We start from the raw sequence: 21,754 nt of genomic DNA, 5'->3' as shown, positions 1-21,754 counted from the left end.
AAAAGGAAGGCTGTATACAGCCTGCTTGTGTATGGATGTATTTTCTATGTGTGGACATACCGTACATCATCCTACTTCCTGTTTTAGTGGCCATTTTGTTTGTTTATAAACAAACTTTTTAAAACTGTTTTTAACCACTTTTAATGCGTCGAGGAGTGCCGAAATTGTGTCAGAGGGTAATAGGAGATGTCCCCTAACGCACTGGTATGTTTACTTTTGTGCGATTTTAACAATACAGATTCTCTTTAAGCCTACGGGTTGCGGACACTCTAGGACCGCCGAAACCTTTTCTGGATCCATTGAGAGGCCTGAGGTTGAGATGATGTATCCCAGAAAAGGGATTTGAGTGACCTCAAAAAGGCACTTCTCTAGTTTTGCATACAATAAGTTTTGTCTCAACCTGTTCAACACATATTTGATATGTTTGCGATGCTCATTGAGGTTTGGAGAGAAAATCAAAATGTCGTCGAGGTATACCACGACAAACCTCCCCAACACCTCCCTAAAGACCTTGTTAATCAAGTCCTGGAAGACGGCCGGGGCATTACACAACCCGAAGGGCATAACCAGATACTCGTAATGCCCGTCGGGAGTATTAAAGGCCGTCTTCCATTCGTCACCAGCCCTAATGCACACCAGGTTGTATGCCCCACGTAAGTCTAATTTTGAAAAAACAGTGGCATTGGTAATCTGGGCAAAAAGATCGTCGGCAACGGATAGTGATTCTTTATGGTGATCTTGTTTAGACCTCGGTAGTCAATACAGGGTCTAAGACCCCCATCTTTCTTTTTAACAAAGAAAAACCCCGCCCCGGCTGGTGACCGAGAAGGGCGGATGAACCCCTTAGCCAGATTCTCCGTAATGTACTCTCGCATTGCCTGTTTCTCCGGTCCGGAGAGATTATAGAGATGACCCCTTGGAGGCATACAACCAGATCTTAGGTTAATAGGACAGTCGAAACTCCGATGTGGTGGGAGTGTATCAGCGGATTTAGGACAAAACACATCCGCGAATTCAGCGTACTGTGCTGGTATCCCCTTGACTTCTACCTTGGCAGCACACATGGCAATCCTCCCCAAACAATGGTTGTGGCAATGAGATGACCGGCTGAGTAACTGACCTGAGGTTCAATCTATTTGTGGGGAATGGAGCTGTAACCAGGACATACCGAGAATAACGGTGGAGGTTGCCATGCACAAAACAAGAAACTGTAGACTCTCTTTATGTAGAACCCCTATCGTGCATGACAACCTTGGGGTCTGAGAAAGAGGTTGTTTACACTGTAGAGGGGAGTCATCTACAGCGGTGACGACGACTTGTCGGTCCAAGGGCTGTAAGGGAAAACCCAGCCCTTTCACAAATTCGTAATCTATAAAATTGGCCGCGGACCCCTAGTCCACAAACGCTTCCGTATCTACAGTAAAATTCCCCTAGGAAATGGAACACGGGAGGAGTAACCGATTATTCTGACATAGAGGTAAGCTCTGTGCGTCTAGGGTATTACCTCTAACTACACCTAGACAGCAGCGTTTCCCGATTTCCTGGGGCAATTTTGAGCAATATGACCCTGCTCTGCACAATATAAATATAGATTCTCTGCCCTTCTACGCTCCTTCTCGGCTCGAGTCAATCGAGCCTGTCCGATTTGCATCGGCTCGTCAGTAGGCGGAGCAGGTGATGAGGGCGCATGAGAGAAGACTCTCACTGCATTCCTGCCTCTCGTCTGGCGCTGATAACGCAGTCTGCGGTCCGCCTGTATCGCCAGGTAAATGGCGTCATCCACGGACTTGGGCTCTGGGTGTCCCAACAATAACTCAGAGACTGCATCTGACAGGCCTGACAGAAAACAATCTAACAAGGCGTGAGACCCCCACCTAGATGACACAGCCCACTTTCTGAATTCTGCTGCGTAAACCTCAACCGTTTCTCAACCCTGCCTGAGATTTTTGAGCTTCCTTTTGGCAGTGATCGAAGCATCCGGATCATCATAAATTATGGCCATCGCTTTGAAAAATTCCACTACTGAGGTGAGAGCCGTATCCTCGGGCAGAAGACCATACGCCCAGGTTTGCGAGTCCCCGTACAGTAAAGTTTTAATAAAGGTAACTCTTTGCTGCTCAGAACCTGACTGAGTAGGTCGTAATTCAAAGTAAGATAAAACCCGGTTACGAAAGTTCTGGAAATCAGATCTTTGCCCTGAAAACTTTTCGGGCACTGGTAGTGATGGGCGAACAGTGTTCGCCACTGTTCGGGTTCTGCAGAACATCACCCTGTTCGGGTGATGTTCGAGTTCGGCCGAACACCTGACGGTGCTCGGCCAAACCGTTCGGCCACATGGCCGAACTAAGAGCGCATGGCCGAACGTTCCCCGAACGTTCGGCTAGCGCTGTGATTGGCCGAACGGGTCACGTGGTTCGGGCCCGAACGCGCTCTGATTGGCCGAACGGTCACGTGGTTCGGGTAAATAAATACCCGAACCACGTCATATCTCCGCCATTTCTCTGTGGGTTTAGCTTTGGGTAGGCAGGCAGGGTAGTTCGCTCTCCAGCCACGCTAGCCAGGGTCCCCCCCAGTCATTGTGTGTCGCTGCTGGGAACAGTAGTACACCGCTCGCTCAGCCACACTATATAGCATTCTGTTTACTGCCACTCTGTGTACCTCGCTCAGCCACACTATATAGCATTCTGTTTACTGTTCTGTGTCTGCTGGGAATAGTAGTACACCGCTCGCTCAGCCACACTATATAGCATTCTGTTCACTGTTCTGTGTCTGCTGGGAATAGTGGTACACCGCTCGCTCAGCCACACTATATAGCATTCTGTTTACTGTTCTGTGTCTGCTGGGAATAGTGGTACACCGCTCGTTCAGCCACACTATATAGCATTCTGTTTACTGTTCTGTGTCTGCTGGGAATAGTGGTACACCGCTCGCTCACCCACACTATATAGCATTGTGTTTACTGTTCTGTGTCTGCTGGGAATAGTAGTACACCGCTCGCTCAGCCACACTATATAGCATTGTGTGTACTGCCACTCTGTGTACACGGCTCAGCCTGACTATATAGCATTGTGTGTACTGCCACTGTGCACCTCGCTCAGCCACGCTATATATAGCATTGTGTTTACTGCCACTCTGTGTACACCGCTCAGCCAGACTACATAGCATTGTGTGTACTGCCACTCTGTGTACACCGCTCAGCCAGACTCTATAGCATTGTGTGTACTGCCACTCTGTGTACACCGCTCAGCCAGACTATATAGCATTGTGTGTACTGCCACTCTGTGTACACCGCTCAGCCAGACTATATACCATTGTTTACTGACACTCTGTGTACACCGCTCAGCCAGACTATATACCATTGTTTACTGACACTCTGTGTACACCGCTCAGCCAGACTATATACCATTGTTTACTGACACTCTGTGTACACCGCTCAGCCAGACTATATACCATTGTTTACTGACACTCTGTGTACACCGCTCAGCCAGACTATATACCATTGTTTACTGACACTCTGTGTACACCGCTCAGCCAGACTATATACCATTGTTTACTGACACTCGGTGTACACCGCTCAGCCAGACTATATACCATTGTTTACTGACACTCTGTGTACACCGCTCAGCCAGACTATATACCATTGTTTACTGACACTCTGTGTACACCGCTCAGCCAGACTATATACCATTGTTTACTGACACTCTGTGTACACCGCTCAGCCAGACTATATACCATTGTTTACTGACACTCTGTGTACACCGCTCAGCCAGACTATATACCATTGTTTACTGACACTCTGTGTACACCGCTCAGCCAGACTATATACCATTGTTTACTGACACTCGGTGTACACCGCTCAGCCAGACTATATACCATTGTTTACTGACACTCTGTGTACACCGCTCAGCCAGACTATATACCATTGTTTACTGACACTCTGTGTACACCGCTCAGCCAGACTATATACCATTGTTTACTGACACTCTGTGTACACCGCTCAGCCAGACTATATACCATTGTTTACTGCCACTCTGTGTACATGGCTCAGCCAGACTATATAGCATTGTGTGTACTGCCACTCTGTGTACACCGCTCAGCCAGACTATATAGCATTGTTCACTGCCACTCTGTGTACACGGCTCAGCCAGACTATATAGCATTGCGTACTCTGCCAGTCAGTGTGTATATTGCTGGGATCAGTAATACTCCACTCACCGTCAACCACTATATGAGCTCACCATGAGTTCCTCAGAGACCTCCGCTGTGAGCAGCACTCCCAACAACAGCAACAGCCAACGCCCCACGCAAGCTATAACATCCACCCCAGCAGCCAGTGGTCAGCAGCAGCCCTCCCCGGAGGAGAACGTTGTGTCCATCGGTCCGGCGCCAGAGCGATTAATGAGGGCTGCCATTGAGGGGATGATGGGGCCTGATGTGGAGGAGGAGGTCGGGCTCAGGCCAGCATCCCAAGTTAATGTTGAGGACGATGAGGGGTCTGTGACTGTGTCTGGGGATGTTGGGGTGGCAGAGGTGGTGGGTGGGTCAGACTCAGGAGAAGAGTTGTATGATGAGGATGATGATCGGGACCATCTGTATGTGCCTCAGAGTCCGACCCCGGAAAACATGTTGTATCGTGTGTTTAGGTACTAAAATCTGCGTTCCCAGTAGTGTTGGGCGAACAGTGTTCGCCACTGTTCGGGTGCTGCAGAACATCACCCCGTTCGGGGTGACTATATAGCAGACTATATAGCATTGTGTTTACTGCCACTCTGTGTACACGGCTCAGCCACACTATATAGCATTGTGTTTACTGCCACTCTTTGTCTGCTGGGAACAGTAGTACACCGCTCACCCGCCACTGTATAGCATTGTGCTCTGTGTCGCTGCTGGCAATAGTGGTACACCGCTCACCCACCACTGTATAGCATTTCTGTACTGCCACTGTACTGCTGCCAGTCAGCGTGTACTGTAAGGATAAGTGAAATGAGGAAGAAATCCGGTGAAAGAGGGAGGGGCAAGGGAAGAGGTGTTTCCCCTGACGGTTGTGCTGGGGAGCTGTACTCCACGGCGGCGGCCCCCCACAATGACATATGACGAGTTTGAGGAGATGGAAGAGGAGGGTATGGACAATGTGGACATAGACCCAGATTTTGTTTGTGAACGAGAACATCGCCGTCGTAGCAGCAGCACAGATGAGTCTGTTGAAGAACCCACTGCTGCACGAGTTCGCCTTGTGCCACAAGGTAGGCGGCGCGCAATTTCAGGCACCACAAGCGTGGAAGTTCAAGTGAGAGGCAAAAGAGGCGCAAACAGAAATCGCCAGCAAGGCAGGTGCTCCAAATTCTGGGCTTTCTTTGAAGACTGCACTGAGGATGTTACCATGGCGATTTGCAAGGTGTGCAAGACCCGCCTGAGCAGGGGGAAAAGTATTAACAACCTCTCCACCACCAGCATGAGCCGCCACATGCTATCCAAACATCCCACTCTGTGGGCAAACGCGGCAGGACAGGGTACCACCAGCAACACTGCCTCCCTTGGGTTCACCAGACTCACCACCAGACCCGCCTCAGCAGCAGCAGTAGCCCAGCCATTGCGTGGTTCAAAACATTCCAAAAAATCAGATGACGCTGACACTGTCACTTTCCGGAGTAGTGCTCTTGAGGTCTCCCAGTGTTCATCAAACACAACAACCAACAGCCCTTCGTTGTGCAGCCCTACGGTTCAGTTGTCTGTCTCGGAGATGTTTGAGCGCAAGAGGAAATTGCCAGCAAATGACCCCCGGGCCGTGGCAGTAAGAGCCAGCATAGCCAAGCTTCTGGCCTGCGAAATGCTGCCATATCGAGTGGTGGAGACAAACAGCTTCAAGGGCATGATGTCAGTGGCCATCCCACGTTACGTGGTTCCCAGCCGCTACCACTTTGCGCGCTCTGCAGTGCCTGAGTTGCATGAGCACGTGGTCAGCAAAATAACCCGAAGCTTGAAGAATGCCGTTGCCTGCAAGGTTCACGTATCCGCCTCTCCACAGAAAATGCAGACCGTCTGACTCAAATTAAAATGAATCAATCCTGGATTGGAAATGACTACGCAACACTCCAGGACCCCAACCAAGTAACATGACCAATGAACATCTGGGATGGTTTAGCGTTTCCGGTCCCTGTTTATTGAACCTCTCATCTGTATTACATTTATGACTGCATGGCGGCAAAAAGCATTGCTGCTATATCCGCACGCTTTTTGTCCTCATGCAAGGCCTGGGTTGTTGTGTCTCAAAAAGCATGGCCTTCTCCTCCTGCGCCTGCTCCTGTTCCATCACGTGTGCTGCTGCTGCTGGGTTAGCGTTTCCGGTCCCTGTTTATGGAACCTCTCATCTGTATTACATTTATGACTGCATGGCGGCAAAAAGCATTGCTATATCCGCACGCTTTTTGTCCTCATGCAAGGCCTGGGTTGCGTCTCAAAAAGCGTGGCCTTCTCCTCCTGCGCCTCCTCCTGTTCCATCACGTGTGCTCTGTGCTGCTGCTGCTGCTGGGTTAGCGTTACCGGTCCCTGTTTATTGAACCTCTCATCTGTATTACATTTATGACTGCATGGCGGCAAAAAGCATTGCTATATCCGCACGCTTCTTGTCCTCATGCAAGGCCTGGGTTGTTGTGTCTCAAAGCGTAGCCTTCTCCTCCTGCGCCTCCTCCTGTTCCATCATGTGTGCTCTGTGCTGCTGCTGCTGCTGCTGGGTTAGCGTTACCGGTCCCTGTTTATTGAACCTCTTATCTTTATTACATTTATGACTGCATGGCGGTAAAAAGCATGCTATCTGCACGCTTCTTGTCCTCATGCAAGGCCTGGGTTGTTGTGTCTCAAAGCGTGGCCTTCTCCTCCTGCGCCTCCTCCTGTTCCGTCACGTGTGCTCTGTGCTGCTGCTGCTGCTGGGTTAGCGTTACCGGTCCCTGTTTATTGAGCCTCTTCTCTTTATTACATTTATGACTGCATGGCGGCAAAAAGCATTGCTGCTATATCCGCACGCTTCTTGTCCTCATGCAAGGCCTGGGTTGTTGTGTCTCAAAAAGCGTGGCCTTCTCCTCCTGCGCCTCCTCCTGTTCCATCACGTGTGCTGCTGCTGCTGCTGGGTTAGCGTTACCGGTCCCTGTTTATTGAACCTCTTATCTTTATTACATTTATGACTGCATGGCGGTAAAAAGCATGCTATCCGCACGCTTCTTGTCCTCATGCAAGGCCTGGGTTGTTGTGTCTCAAAAAGCGTGGCCTTCTCCTCCTGCGCCTCCTCCTGTTCCATCACGTGTGCTGCTGCTGCTGCTGGGTTAGCGTTACCGGTCCCTGTTTATGGAACCTCTTCTCTTTATTACATTTATGACTGCCTGGCGGTAAAAACCATGTTACCTGTGCAAAGAAACATGACATTTTCAGCATTTAAAAGACAATTTTTCCTTTGAAACTTTACAATCAATTTTCTCAAAAACTATAAGCTCTTTTTGCTAAATTTTTTTCCCTCTTGTACCCACTCCCAAGGTGCACATACCCTGTAAATTTGGGGTATGTAGCATGTAAGGAGGCTTTACAAAGCACAAAAGTTCGGGTCCCCATTGACTTCCATTATGTTCGGAGTTCGGGTCGAACACCCGAACATCGCGGCCATGTTCGGCCTGTTCGGCCCGAACCCGAACATCTAGATGTTCGCCCAACACTAGGCACTGGCATGCGGAGATCTGTGACCGGAGGGGATTGCACTGTGGCCACAGTCGTCTGCAAGACCCGTACAGACCCAGCCAATTGATTGATCTGAGTATGTTGCGTATTAACCACCTCAATGAGGTTATTAAGTGAGTTGGTTAAGGTCTCGATCTGACCGCGTAGTGCTTCCATATTAATGGTCTGCTGTTCTATTATGATAATAGTTAGCACACAGAGAGAATCTGATTATTGGCGATCTGCAGTATCACCAAGAATGCATATATATACCCGATTATTGGCGATCTGCAGAATCACCGATAATACTGATATATTGCTAACCTCTGGACACCTAGCAAAGAAACACAATAAAGACAGTAATATCACGGAAGTGTGGAAATATCCACCTCACGGTAATTCCTCAGAGGTGTGGTTACCTCTGAATGGGAACCCCGTGAGTGAGATCCTCTAACCAGGCTGAGTGAGGAATCTCGACGCCTAGCAGTAATCGTCTGCTTGGGGCAGGCGTCTCGGAGTGGCAAGCCTCAGAGAGAACCCTCCAGTGGGAGACGTTCCACTGAAGGGAGAAAGGTCAGACAGGCAAGGGTTCGGCAACAGAGATGACGGCAGCAGTACAAGGGCGGAAGGCAGAAGAGTAATCGGTAATCAAGCAGAGGTCGGCAACAAGAATCAGATAGGCAAAAGTACAAGATCAGCAAGAAACAGAGTAGTCAGGGATAGCCAGAGTCAAAAATACAGATCAATATACAATACAATCCTAAACTTAGGTGTGACGTCCTTGATGTCAACACCAGGGCACTGCACTAAGGTCTGAGCGCTAACACATCAGTGTATTCACGACAGCAGACAACCTGCCACTGACAGGCAAGTTGTATTTGTAGCTGGAGAGCTACTCAGCGCCGCCCCAGAGCCCCAACCAATCAGGACACCTCCTGAGGTCAGCTGACTATTGAGTCAGCTGATCCTCCTACGTAGGAGGTAAAAGTCCTGCCTCTTGGCGCACGCGCGTGCGACCCTTTGCCTCTGTGTGGAGGAGAGGCCAGGCCCTAGTTCCGCGTCCGTTTGCGGACCAGAGTCCGCCTGCCGCCATGCGGGACCCACCGCCATGTCGCCAGTCGCGGCGGCGGCGGCCCTAGGAGAGTGTACCGGCTGCTCCGCATGAACGACGGAGTCAGCCGGCTGGGAAGCTGCCCAGTGCGGCGGCGGCGGTCTCGCTATTTCTCACAACAGCCAGGTAATGTGCGTTGTTTAAAAGGCAATAAATATGTCAGCCTCCATGTCTCTCACTTTAGGTGTGCTTTTAAAACCATGGTAACAGTCAACCAATTGGTGGATAGACAACATCTACAGTTGTGTTCAAAATTATTTAACCCCCACTGAAATTGAGTGTTTTGGCCAGTTTGACATTGATTTTGATCATTTCAGTCATCTTGTTTACAATTAAATCAAAGAGGCACTTGTAAGTCAGACAAATATAACATAACATTTATAATGAAATAATCACAAATGTCTTTTCTGTGCTCACATCATTATCAGTTTTATTCAATCCCCAAGTGACATTCATTCTTAGTACTTAGTACAACATCCTTTTCCAGTTATAACAGCTTTTAAACGTGAAGCATAGCTTGACACAAGTGGCTAGCAGCGATCTGCGGGTATCTTAGCCCATTCTTCATGGGCAAAAGCCTCCAGTTCAGTCACATTCTTAGGCTTGCGCCTGTGGTTATTTCATTATAAATGCTATGTTATATGTGTCTGACTTACAAGTGCCTCTTTGATTTAATTGTAAGCAAGATGACTGAAATGATCAAAGTCAATGTCAAACTGGCCAAAACACTCAATTTCAGTTGAATAATTTTGAACACAACTGTAATTCTCATCTGTGCATTCCAAAAATATTATTTTGTTTTGCACAGAGAGCTTTACTTATAGTTATATATGATTGAGGACAGGCCCGGATTTACGTCACAGGAGCCTATAGGCACAGTTGTCCTGGAACCTACAAATCCCCACCGAACTGCACCGCAAGTGTGCTGGCTGGCCCAGCTGTCACCTCTCCCTTACTTCCCTTGCCTGTCATAGGTAGCTACAGGTGCCCCTTAGCATTAGGTAGCCAGAGATATCCTCAGTATTAAGTAGCTAGTGATGCCCCCGACTGAAAGGAGATCTGGTCAGTGGAATGATGATTATTATTTATTTATAAAGCGCCAACATAATCCGTGGCGCTGTACAATGTAAGAAAACAAACAAGGGATACATAATGATACAGACAATGATATACATCAAATATGAACACTGATACAAGATACAGAACTGCTGATTACAATTTGATTTAACATGATGACTAAAATGTATAAATGTCTAACAGTGTGCAAGCAATTAAATTAATAACATTCCATGACACAAAAGGGTGAGAGACCTGCCCTTGGGAGCTTACAATCTAAAGGAATGGGGTGGAAACAAGAGGTGGGGAAGTATACAGTATATGTACAGGCAGTGCGTAATTAGGTTATTTAGTGGGTGCATGGTCTAAGCTAGAGAATACCGAGAACTCCGGCAATACCGAGACTCGCGTGAGTAACCTCTCATTTACACTCCGCTCTGGACTTTGCATTGGCAAGGCAGGAGGGAGGCACTTGGGGAGGGGAGTAAGCCGCCTTTTCATCATCAAACGCCTGTAGGCACGTGTCTACAGTGCCTTACAGTAAATCCAGCCCTGAGTGAGGAGCATTCACATAAAGAGGTATTTAAAATCCCATGGGCGTGATTTACAAAACGGTGCTAACTTTAGCACTGGCCCTTAGCACGTCTAAACTCAGTTGAAATGTGAGAAGTAGTGATCGTGCGCAAAGTGCCGCGCGCAAAGTGCCCACTAAAGCCTATGGGACATAGGACTTTGCGTGCGCAAAACTTTGCGCGCGGTACTTAGCGCACGATCTGATTGAGAAAACTGGTGCTAACCTACTTAGCACCCTGGTTAGCGCGCCTTAAGACTTTAGACGTGCTAAGTAGGTTAGCATCTCTTAGTAAATCAGGCCCCATATGTGTTCAAAGTCCGTGTTCAGAAACATCCAACTATAAGCTGGTAAGACAACTGAGATTCTCATGTACTAAGACAGAAAAAACAAAACAGAGAGATAAACTGACTCACTGATTATCAGTTAGCAACTGAATTGTTATCATTATGTTGTTCTTTAGAACATGGAGACTTCTTTCCTTTTGATGGTCCATCCGGAGTGTTAGCCCACGCCTTTCCTCCTGGTGACCACTTGGGCGGAGATATCCACTTCGATGATGAAGAGACATGGACCATGAATTTTTCAGGTAGGGATATTTAGTAGAATGCTTAATGTTTTCCTACTAAGTCTATACAACATACACAACATGTCTTGTTCATTGATACTTGCCAGTCTTTCAATCTTGATTGGGAAGTTCCACTGGATATTAGCTCTGCTATTCTGCAGGACCTTCTTGACTTGAGATGGTTTATTTGTGTGTTCTGTTCAAGAAAAAACGACTTTTCTTTCAAAATGAAGAATCCACTTATTGACATCTCAACATAGATCACCGTACAGTATTGCCACATATTCTCCAAGGCAGTGTTGGATCAAGGGAATGGTAAACATAAGAACAAGGTTAGGTTAAAAGCTAGTATCAGGAAGGAGGGATGCAGCTTAGCTTAATGATGGGCAGAAGGTGAGAAGGTAAAGGTGGCCATAAACTAATAGATTTGCAGCAGATTCGACCATCAGATAGATGTCTGTCAGATGTCTGTCAGGTCGAATCTGACAGGAATCTATCTGATGTTTGTCACACACTAATAACAGATTCCCAATAGATTTCAGAATGAAATCTATTGAAAATCGATCTAAATGCATTATTGGACCATTCCATGCAATGCAACTCTGTGGGCTATCAGCAGATCAACCTAGATTTTCCATCCAGTCAGATAGATCAAATCGATCAAAATAGGCTTCAAAATCAATCGGCTGATTCAATAGAATAGATTTCCGATCAATGGATTGATTCAATAGAATCGATTAATTGATCGATGGCTGAAATCGACCAGTGTATGGGCCCCATAAGGGCTAATAGATGGAGATGATTGGAGTTGTGGTTAGAAAGGTAATTAAAGGATAACCGAACTGACATGTGACATGATGAGATAGACATGTGTATGTACAGTGCCTAGCACACAAATAACTATGCTGTGTTCCTTTTTTTCTTTCTCTGCCTGAAAGAGTTAAATATCAGGTATGCAATTGGGTGACCCAGTCCTGACTTGTCCTTATCCTCACGGATAAGAAATTCCTCTTTTTACCTCTTTCTTGCTCTCAGAGGCCATTTTCTGCTAGGAAAGTGTTTTATAGTTGGAATTTCTTATCAGTTAGGGTCACACTGTAGTCACTTCCTGTCTGAGTCAGAACTGAGTCAGCCACTTGCATACCTAATATTTAACTCTTTCAGGCAGAGAAAGAAAAAAAGGAACACAGCATAGTTTTTTGTGTGCTAGGTACTGTACATACACATGTCTATCTCATCATGTCACATGTCAGTTCGGGTATCCTTTAAGTGAAAGATAGATAGGGGAAAGGAAGAATATTGGCTTAAAAGATAAGATAAAATTACCATTATGAAGAGTGATGCTGGGAATACACAATGAGATTTATCAGCCGATTTACTGTCCGATCTTATTTTTCGATCGATTTTCTTATCAATTTACATTCACTTCTATGAGAAATCAATCAGAAAAACTATCGAAAATAAGACATGTCGGAAATTATCTATCGAACATCTATCTGCTAATGCCAGCATTAAGGTGTTTGGGTCAGGATAAGATTATTTTGTGTGGGTCTGGATAAGGTTTACTTGCATCTCAACCTCCAGACCATCCTTCTGCTGTGAGCTGAACTTCCTGAGACTCTAGCAAGGGTGCTACTTGGACCAGGTGAACTAAGGGGCCTCCCATGCTGCCAGGGTCACCCTGTCTGTGACGTGTATGGCCACCGCTGTCTGCCTGTCACACAAACAGGTGAAACTCTAAACAATTTAAATATTGCGCAAAAGTCCATTAATTTCAGTAATTCAACTTAAAAGGTCAGACTCTAATCAGCTAATCAATCCAAAACACCTGCAAAGGGTTCCTATTTAATATACTGTATTAGTTTCACCTTTTAAGTTGAAATACTGAAATAAATGGGCTTTTGCACAATATTCAAATTTTTGTAGTTTTATCTCAGATCAGCAACAACGTGAAAAAGAGGGGAGAGAAGCGCATTGACCGCGGAGTACAGTCTAGATGCGAATGTGACACCATTGCTCACTTCCTGCCCTTGAAGTGTGCTGCATAGTTACTGCTCCGTTGCTCTGTTCTCTATGGGTCAATGCCAATGCTTAATACGGGAGGGGCGACATCTTTGACTTTTTATACTGGAGATGACTATCTGTACTGGTGGGACAACTTTGCTACCTATACTAAGGGTGGCTACCTATATATGGGGAAAGGGGGTGCACCTTTGGCTACCTAACTATATTGGAGGGCTTTTTTTGGGGGGGGGGAGGGAAGGGGCACCTACCTTCGATACCCTATTATTACAGAAGAGAGGGCCTCTGACTGGGGGGGAAGGGCTACAAATGATGTGCTGCTTTGAGCCACAAAAACCTTATCAGCCCTCGTTCTCTGGCATCCACTTTCCCTATACAGCAAAGTCCCCAGTATCCGGCATTGTCAGGGATCACCTGATGCCAGATACATGTGCTTGCCGGTTGCTTGAGCAAATGGCCAAATAGTGTCCTCCGACTACGGCTCCCGGTGTGTCACCTGACCTGTGTCAGGTCAGGTGACACGTCTGGAACCGTGCAAGGTCGCTGGAAAGCCGAAAGCTACGGGAAAGTTAAAACACGGGCTGGAGGCTTAGTGAGCATTTTATGAGCGGCAAACCCTCCAGTAAACCCCCCAAAACAAAATCTCTGTTATCCCCTGCCGGTTAGTTGAGACTTCCGGTTGCCTGAGTTCCGAATAACAGGGACTTTGCTGTATATGTATATGACACCAATCCACCAGGGGGTTATTAGGATTCTACTTTATAAGCACCCTTTTAGAAGTTTACTCTGCAGATATCCTCCCACTTCTGCTACACTGCATCACTGAAAGATGACTTGCTGATTTATGTGCATTTGTATTTATAAATATCCCTTTCCCATCAGAGTTCTATTGCCAGTTAATGCTCCATGTTTCTTCTCTTAGACCACAACTTGTTTTCCGCGGCTGCTCATGAGATCGGCCACTCCCTGGGATTGGGACATTCTGCTGACCCCGGGGCTCTGATGTTTCCCATCTACATGTACTTCGATTCTGTGGTCTTCACCCTTCCTGCTGACGACCTGCTGGGAATACAGGAGCTGTATGGTAAACATTCCATATGTTTTCCAGTTCCCTTCCTACATTATATGCATAAGTAGCACTTAACATTCAGTTATTTCTATAATATACCAAACTTATCCTTGACTCACATTTTCCTGCCACTACTGTACATTGTAGATGTAAACTCACAGTATAAAGCTGAGTCACTTATTTTATTCATAATTAGCACCACTTCTTGTGGTCACATGATTCAGCCACTTGAAGGGGATCTTCATGTTAAATTAACATTGGTATTTGATTTCCAGAATGCTCTTAAGTAAAGAAAAAGAAAAACTTCTGAATAACCTGCCTATTGAAACTAATCCCGATGTGAAAATAAACTGATGACATAAACAATGGTATCTATCCTCTTACTCCTAAAAATGACTTTTTTTCCCCTTAGAAATACCATGATTATACTGGCGCATTTACAAAGTAGATTTAATGTTTCATCGACTGTACTCAATGGTAGAATCGCATCAGTCCCAGAGTTAAAATATATAAACTATATTTTTATCTATCCCCGTCTCTCAGTTGTTCTCTGCCAGCAAAGAGCTTTATGGCTTGAATTCCTAATCAGCTAGGATTATGTTATAAACTGACAAGGGTCCGACAAGAGAGAAGCGGTAATTTGTATTCCTGAAGAGTAACTATTTCAGTCAGTAAAAGAAAAAAAAGAAAGAAAAAGAGCTCAGTTATTATCATTATTATTGATTAATATAGTGCAAGCGTCTTCCATGACCCCGGGGCTCTGATGTTTCCCATCTACATGTACTTCGATTCTGTGGTCTTCACCCTTCCTGCTGACGACCTGCTGGGAATACTGGGAATGCTTGGCATTGTACACACACATGTTTATCTCGGGTACATTTCAAACTGGCCACCTCCAGGAGAAGAGGCCTGGATATAAACTTGGACAGGTTACCTTTAGTAAAAACAATTCATACACTTTGATCAGATGTATGAGACAACAATGAAACTTTTGGCAAAACTCCCACATCATCGGTACAAGGATTTTTTTTCTTCAGAAGGGGCAGGGCTTAGTGGCAGGGACGGATCAAGACCAAGTTGCGCCTGGGGCAAGGTCAGGTTTTGGCGCCTAAACTGCCATTCATTTTGCCGCCTTTTTAAGAATTCAACAAACTGCGCCTGGGGCAAGATACCCGCTTGCCCCCGATCTGTCCCTGCTTAGTGATACGGTGGCTTGGATACAGTATTACATCACACATGTCTGTCTGCAGCAGCCTGTCACAGTGAAAGTTTAAAACAAAATATCCAAATTCTAAAAGTTTATAGTCATGCTTGCTAGATAAAACTACATGCATAGACACTGATGATTTACTAAGGAAGCAAAGTAAAAGAACAGTGGAAAACACGTTAGTTCACATTAGAACATTAGTTCTTGGCTATTCGGAGCCGCCGCTGTGAAGAAGCATGGCCCTTAACCTAATGCGGGCCGACGCAGTTTAAATCTACGGCGGGTGGGTGGCGCTGTGGTTCTGACCGGACGTAAGCACTGCGTCCCATTCACCGCGCGTCCCCACCCGTTACCGCGGCTTTCTACCCGTTGCAATGTGCTGCCCTGCCGCCTCTATGACGGCAGAGCACTGTGAGCCGGGCAGGAGCCGTTTTCATTGGCTCTTGGCCCTTGGCCCAAGCCCATTGGCTTACATTGAGTGACAGGGTCAGGAGCCAATGAAAGCAGCTCCTGTTCGGCGCACATCGCTCTACCGTCATAGAGACGGCAGAGAGAGCAGCCTGCGGCGGGGACAGAGCGTCGTGACCGGGGGAGCGACGGATTATTGCGGCGATTCGTCGGGATGCAGCGTTTTAGCGTACCAGCAGCCTCTGGTCCTTAAGGCCCTTAATAATCCGTCGCTTAAGTTAAGGGGGCAGAGGCTGCTGGTACCGAAGTGCAGGGCCGGTTTAAGCAACAATGGGGCCCCAGGGCAAATTAAACCTGGGGGGCCCCCCAACAGATAAACCGGAGCAAAAATTGGCATTAAGGGACCTTTTTTGCAGCTGGTATAGTCAGGGTTTGAAGCCCCAATCGGTCGGAGCTCAACATTCTGGCTACCCCAGCCTGCATGGGGGACAAGGGGTTAAAAAGTTTCAGGAGGGGGGACCCCACATAATTTAAAAAAAAAAAAATTCCCATGCTCTAAACATAAAAAAAAATTGGGAAAATAGGAAAAAAATGCCAGGGATCTTCATACAGCCATATTGCGGCTGTATAGCGATCCCTGGCCAAAGCGCTGCAGCTGCGTATGGACCCCCTGGAAACCCTGTCAGGAAATTCATTGCTCTTTCTTTTGATACATGTAAAATGACACTACCGTTAGGTACTAAAAGTGACATTTACCGCATTTAAAAGTATACTTTTTTCCTTTGAAACTTTAAAATCGATTTTCTCAAAAACTATAAGGTCTTTTTGAAAAATTGTTTTTTTCCTCTTTTTCCCAATAATCTCCTTAACATATCCTGCAAATTTAGGGTTTCTAGAATTTAATGTGGATTTGCTATTAACCATTAGAGTCGGCTGGTTTTTAAATGTGTATTCTTTTTCCTTTGAAACTTTAAAATCAATTTTCTCAGGAACTATAAGGTCGATTTGAATTTTTTTTTCCTCTTGTAGCCACTGGGGGCCCCTACAAGCTCTGGGGCCCTGGGGCAGCTGCCTCCTTTGCCTCTATGGTAGCGCTGGCCCTGCCGAAGTGGTTAAAGGATACCCAAAGTGACATGTAGCATGATGAGATAGACATGTGTATGTACAGTGCCTAGCACACAAATAACTATGCTTTGTTCCTGTTTTTCTTTCTCTGCCTGAAAGAGTTAAATATCAGGTATGTAAGTGGCTGACTCAGTCCTGACACAGACAGGAAGTGACTACAGTGTGACCCTCACTGATAGGAAATTCCAACTATAAGATACTTTCCTAGCAGAAAATGGCTTCTGAGAGCAAGAACGAGATAAAAAGGGGAATTTCTTATCAGTGAGGGTCACACTGTTGTCACTTCCTGTCTGAGTCAGGACTGAGTCAGCCACTTACATACCTGATATTTAACTCTTACAGGCAGAGAAATAAAAAAAAGAACACAGCATAGTTATTTATGTGCTAGGTACTGTACATACCCATGTCTATCTCATCATGTCACATGTCACTTCGGGTATCCTTTAACCACTCGAGGACTGCAGTGTTAAACCCCCCTAAAGACCAGGCCATTTTTCTGAAATTGGGCCACTGCAGCTTTAATGCTGGGGATACACGGTACGTTTCTGCACCGTGTATCGACCAGCTGATCCGGCCAGCTGATAATATTCAGCTGGCCCGATCATGCCGCTCGACCCACGCCCACTCGATTCCCGCCGACGGACAATGGCAGGGAATCGAGCAGTGATAAGGAAGCGCCGGCGGGGACAAGCGGCAATCGATCCGCGCGGACGAGCGGGGATGCGCCGGCATCGAGCCGCTGGCTCGATCCAGTGCAATAAACGAGCCGTGTATGCACGCCATAAGGCCTCGCTGCCGGGCCGCACAACAAACCACACAAGTGATTCCCTCCCCCCTTTTCTCCCCACCAACAGAGCTTTCTGTTGGTGGGGTCTGATCGCCCCCCCCCCCAGATGTTTGTTTAACTTTCCACAAATATTGATGTTATTATTTTTTATTGCATTTCCTTATTTTTTATTTTTGTATTCCCCCCTCCCTCTCCCTGCCAGCCAATCAGCATGATCGGCTGACATTGGCTTCAGCCTATGACAGCCAATCACTTCCCTGCCTCGCAAACAGAATGGAAAATCCTAAAAACTATTTTCTCTTTTTTTTACTACAGAAAAATCACTAAAATCAAAATGTGGACAGTGCAATGCATATGTTATGTATGTAGAGCTAGTATTTATCTACTTATATATGTGTGTTTTTTTTCTGAGATAGTATGGCTGACAGCTCCACTTTAAAGAGGTCCAAGCAGTTTTTTTTTTCCTGCAATTTGTCCTTAGTTCTAATAGCTGTAGGAGCTGCTGTTTTCCCCCTCCCTTCTGCCCTTATTTATACAGGGGAAGGTAGGAATGTAATAATAAGTGTGGCTCTATAAACTGTTTGAAGAACAGTGTCGTATCTCCCCAGCTGATAAAAGCTTTTGTTTGCTCATTGCTATTGCTAATTACATCAGTCCTTATCTACCTGCTCTTTTTGTGGACAGCAGGCCGCAGAGATAAGGTATAAAATCCTCCGACAAACATTTAAATGTAAAAAGAAGAGGTAAAATGTATCTTTTTTGTAAAAAGCCACATTGCTAGCATGCATTTTTAATATGCTTTTGAGATGCCTGGGGGCTAAAAATGCAGTTCGGTTCCTAAAAATGCAGCTCAGAGCCTTTTTTTTTATAATTTCCTCTGCGATCACTGTGATTGTCTCACAGTGATCAAAGGGTCAGAAGCCAATCAAGGCACATGGAGCTCAGCTGTCATAAGACAGCTGAATTTAGGGGCAGCGGAAGTGCGACTAAGCTGTTGAAATCTACACCTTGGCAGAGAGAAGGGGCTGCACGGATTTCAATAAGCTGGACCTGTAACAGGGTAAGATACCCATACACTGTTAGATGATTGTAATAGATTAGACATACGATTTGATAAGACCATCTAATCAAGGGAAAACCTATTAAAAACAAGGGCTGTCTTAATAGATTGATGGTACGAGTGTCGCTTAATTACTGGCCACATAACTTCGTACCTCATGGAGTGGTGGAAAGGCTGCAGTGGTGGCATTCTGAGGAATATTCAACCACATTTTTGCTTATATCTGATTGAACATTTACCCTAATGGCATTCAAAGTAAACAATAATTTATTCAGGAACAAATGCACATTTTACACGTATGTATGCATATACACGTATTTTACATTTTACAGTTATTCCATATAGTGGCCCTCTAACATGATAATTATGTACAGACTGACTCTTTTATTTTTCACATTTGTGTTCCAGGCCCCAAGCCAGCAAACATCGTAACGTCACCTGTCTGCAGTCAGGGGCTTCCTATAGACGCCATAACGCACTGGGGAGAGAGCGTAATTATCTTCAAAGATAGGTATAGTCAATGTCTTATGATATTTATGTGTTTCATTAAAGAATACCTGAAATGAGAGGGATATTTTTTCCTTTTGAACAATGCACATTGCCTGGCTGTCTTGCTGATCCCCTGCCTCTAATTCTTTGAAGGGATGAGAGGGATATAGTGGCTGTCAAATGTATTACCTTATAAACAATTTTGCCTGGCAGCCCTGTTCATCTTCTGGCATAAGTAGTGTCTGAGTCAAAACCCTGGAACAAGCATATGGCTTTTCCAGTAAAACCTGAGTCAGAGTACCTGATCTAGCATGTTAGTGTTACAATGCATTCTATCAGGATAGCACACTGCATGCAGTGCATTACTGGGCAACATGCACAGTTCTGGATGTGGTGAAAACATAAGTCTTGGAGGAGTTTAAATAACAACTATCAATACAAAAGTTTTTTTTAATACTCTGTATTAGGGTTCACAATCTCACTAGTGTTAGTTGCACTTTATTTATATCTCCCTCTCTGTCTGCTTTAAAATCATCCTTCACCCCTCAGACAGCTCACAAATACTTCACTGACTGTGTTCTCCTCACAGCATGCAGGAGAGTCTGAGGAAGAAAGCTGATCAGAGTAGCTAGATGTGGTGTAATGCTGCTGTAATATATCTAGCAGTCAGGGAGATATGTATACACCACTCCTGACTGACTGTTTGTGATGTTGCACTTGTTTGCAGCATGTAACAAAGCTCTGGCTGCTCTGACCACTGTCCATGCTGGGAGGGAATATTTGATACAGATATATTGATAATTCCTTTCTAAACAGTCAGATACGTGAAGACAATAAACACACATTGCTGTAAAATTAACCACTTATCACCACATGAATAAAATTCTTTCAGCTAGGTGATTACTAGACTATTCAGTGAAGAGCTGACCGCAACCCCCCTGTGCAGGAAAATGTGGACCCCTGCAGAGCCGACACCTTTTGTATCTGGAGGTGTCAGGATGATTTTACAGCACAGAGGCATAGCTGTGTGTGAAAAGAAATTGCTCTTAGTACTTGTGGTAATGTGTGCCCTAGCATACAGCATTTACAGTTGCTTTAATTAATAGATGTCCTTTAAAGGAATCATCAGGCGATTTGACAAAAATCTGCTTAACTCACCTGGGGCTTTCTACAGCCCCTTGCAGCCGACTGTCTCACGCTGTCACCTCCGCTCTCAGCCACTGCCCCGCTGTTGTCGCACGGTGCAGAGGACAACCGCGAGGTCACCCTTACTGCACCTACATCAGGCGCCACTGTCAATCACGTCATGGCCACGTTGTCCGCGGCTTACGGCGCAGGCACAGTATATCTGCACCTGCGCAGTAAGCCGCGGACAACATGGCAGTGATTGGCAGCTGCGCTTGACGCAGGCGCAGTAAGGGCGACCTCGCTATCGTCCTCTACACCGTGCGGCGACAGCGGGACAGCGGCCGAGAGTGGAGGTGACAGCATGGGACAGTCAACTGCAAGGGGCTGGAGAAAGCCCCAGGTGAGTAAAGCAGATTTTTGTCAAATCGCCTGACGATTCCTTTAAGTTATTTACACCTCCTGTGAGAAAACTCAGGGGAAAAGGTATCTAATTTTTTAATTTTTTTTGCCAAACTGTCACAGCATTTCTTTGGGGCATACATATAGCAATACCTGGGGTAATTTTGAACGCAAAACCAGGAGTTCCATTTTGAGTTTCTCATAAGTCGCAGACTTTATCAATCAGATGAGATTGATTTATATACCATGTAAGACATTATAGGGCTGTGACTGATGTAAATGAGTAAAGAAAATCTTACGTGGTTAACAACTCGACTTCTGTTTTATGTCTCATAATTTATAGACGTGTGCGGTATTATCACCCCCAGCTGCCTGAATCTAAAGAATATTCAATTGACTCACTTTGGAAAGATGTCTCAAATAAAATAGATGCTGCTTATAACTATCCAGGGCAGGAGACCTATCTATTCAGTGGTAAGTGTAAAGATATATAAATAATATTTTACATAGCACCGGAGGTGGTCAGTGATGCAGTGAATGTGTCTTGTTAGGTGTTCCAGCTGTCTACAAAGAGAGGGTGACTAGGGGTGGGTAATAGGCATTGCTGGTAACTCCTTTACTGGCAGGAAAATTGAAATTGGACAAGGTTTCCAAGATGCCTAATCAATCCCTCCAACCAGTGGCAGCTGCAGCTTCAAAAATTTTTTAGACGGGGACACAAAGGGGGCACAATGGCTTGGGGGGACACAAAGAGGTTTAGTATGACGTTAGTATGACGAGCTTTTGATATGTTTTTTCAGGGGATAAAATTAAGGCCAACTACGGTAGTTTAGTAATGATAGGAACCAAATTTAAAGTGAACCTAAACCATCGCAAAGAAAGAGGTTCACTTACCTGGGGCTTCTACCAGCCCCCTGCAGCTGCCCTGTCCCATGTTGGTCCTCAACGATCCTCCGGTCCCCCGCGGCTTAGTTTCGTTTCTGCCAACTGATCAGTTGGCAGGCCACTGCGTCTGTGCGGCCCTGGCCCTGCGAGTCCTCGTTCGTGTTCCCG

At 45.9% G+C, this 21,754-nt stretch overlaps 1 protein-coding gene across 1 annotated transcript in view; it reads left to right on the top strand.

Annotated features, from left to right (window-relative positions):
• LOC137545529 (collagenase 3-like) overlaps window positions 1-21,754 on the top strand; it is a 47,939-nt gene that overhangs the window by 11,870 nt on the left and 14,315 nt on the right. Inside the window, exons 5-8 of the mRNA XM_068266869.1 lie at window positions 10,903-11,028; window positions 13,952-14,113; window positions 19,094-19,196; window positions 21,045-21,175. Coding sequence (XP_068122970.1) covers window positions 10,903-11,028; window positions 13,952-14,113; window positions 19,094-19,196; window positions 21,045-21,175 — 522 coding nt within the window. The remainder of the gene's footprint in view (window positions 1-10,902; window positions 11,029-13,951; window positions 14,114-19,093; window positions 19,197-21,044; window positions 21,176-21,754) is intronic.

Source organism: Hyperolius riggenbachi, chromosome 2, assembly GCF_040937935.1.
Source record: "Hyperolius riggenbachi isolate aHypRig1 chromosome 2, aHypRig1.pri, whole genome shotgun sequence".
NCBI classification, from domain to species: domain Eukaryota; kingdom Metazoa; phylum Chordata; class Amphibia; order Anura; family Hyperoliidae; genus Hyperolius; species Hyperolius riggenbachi.
This window is presented reverse-complemented; position numbering and strand designations above follow the sequence as displayed.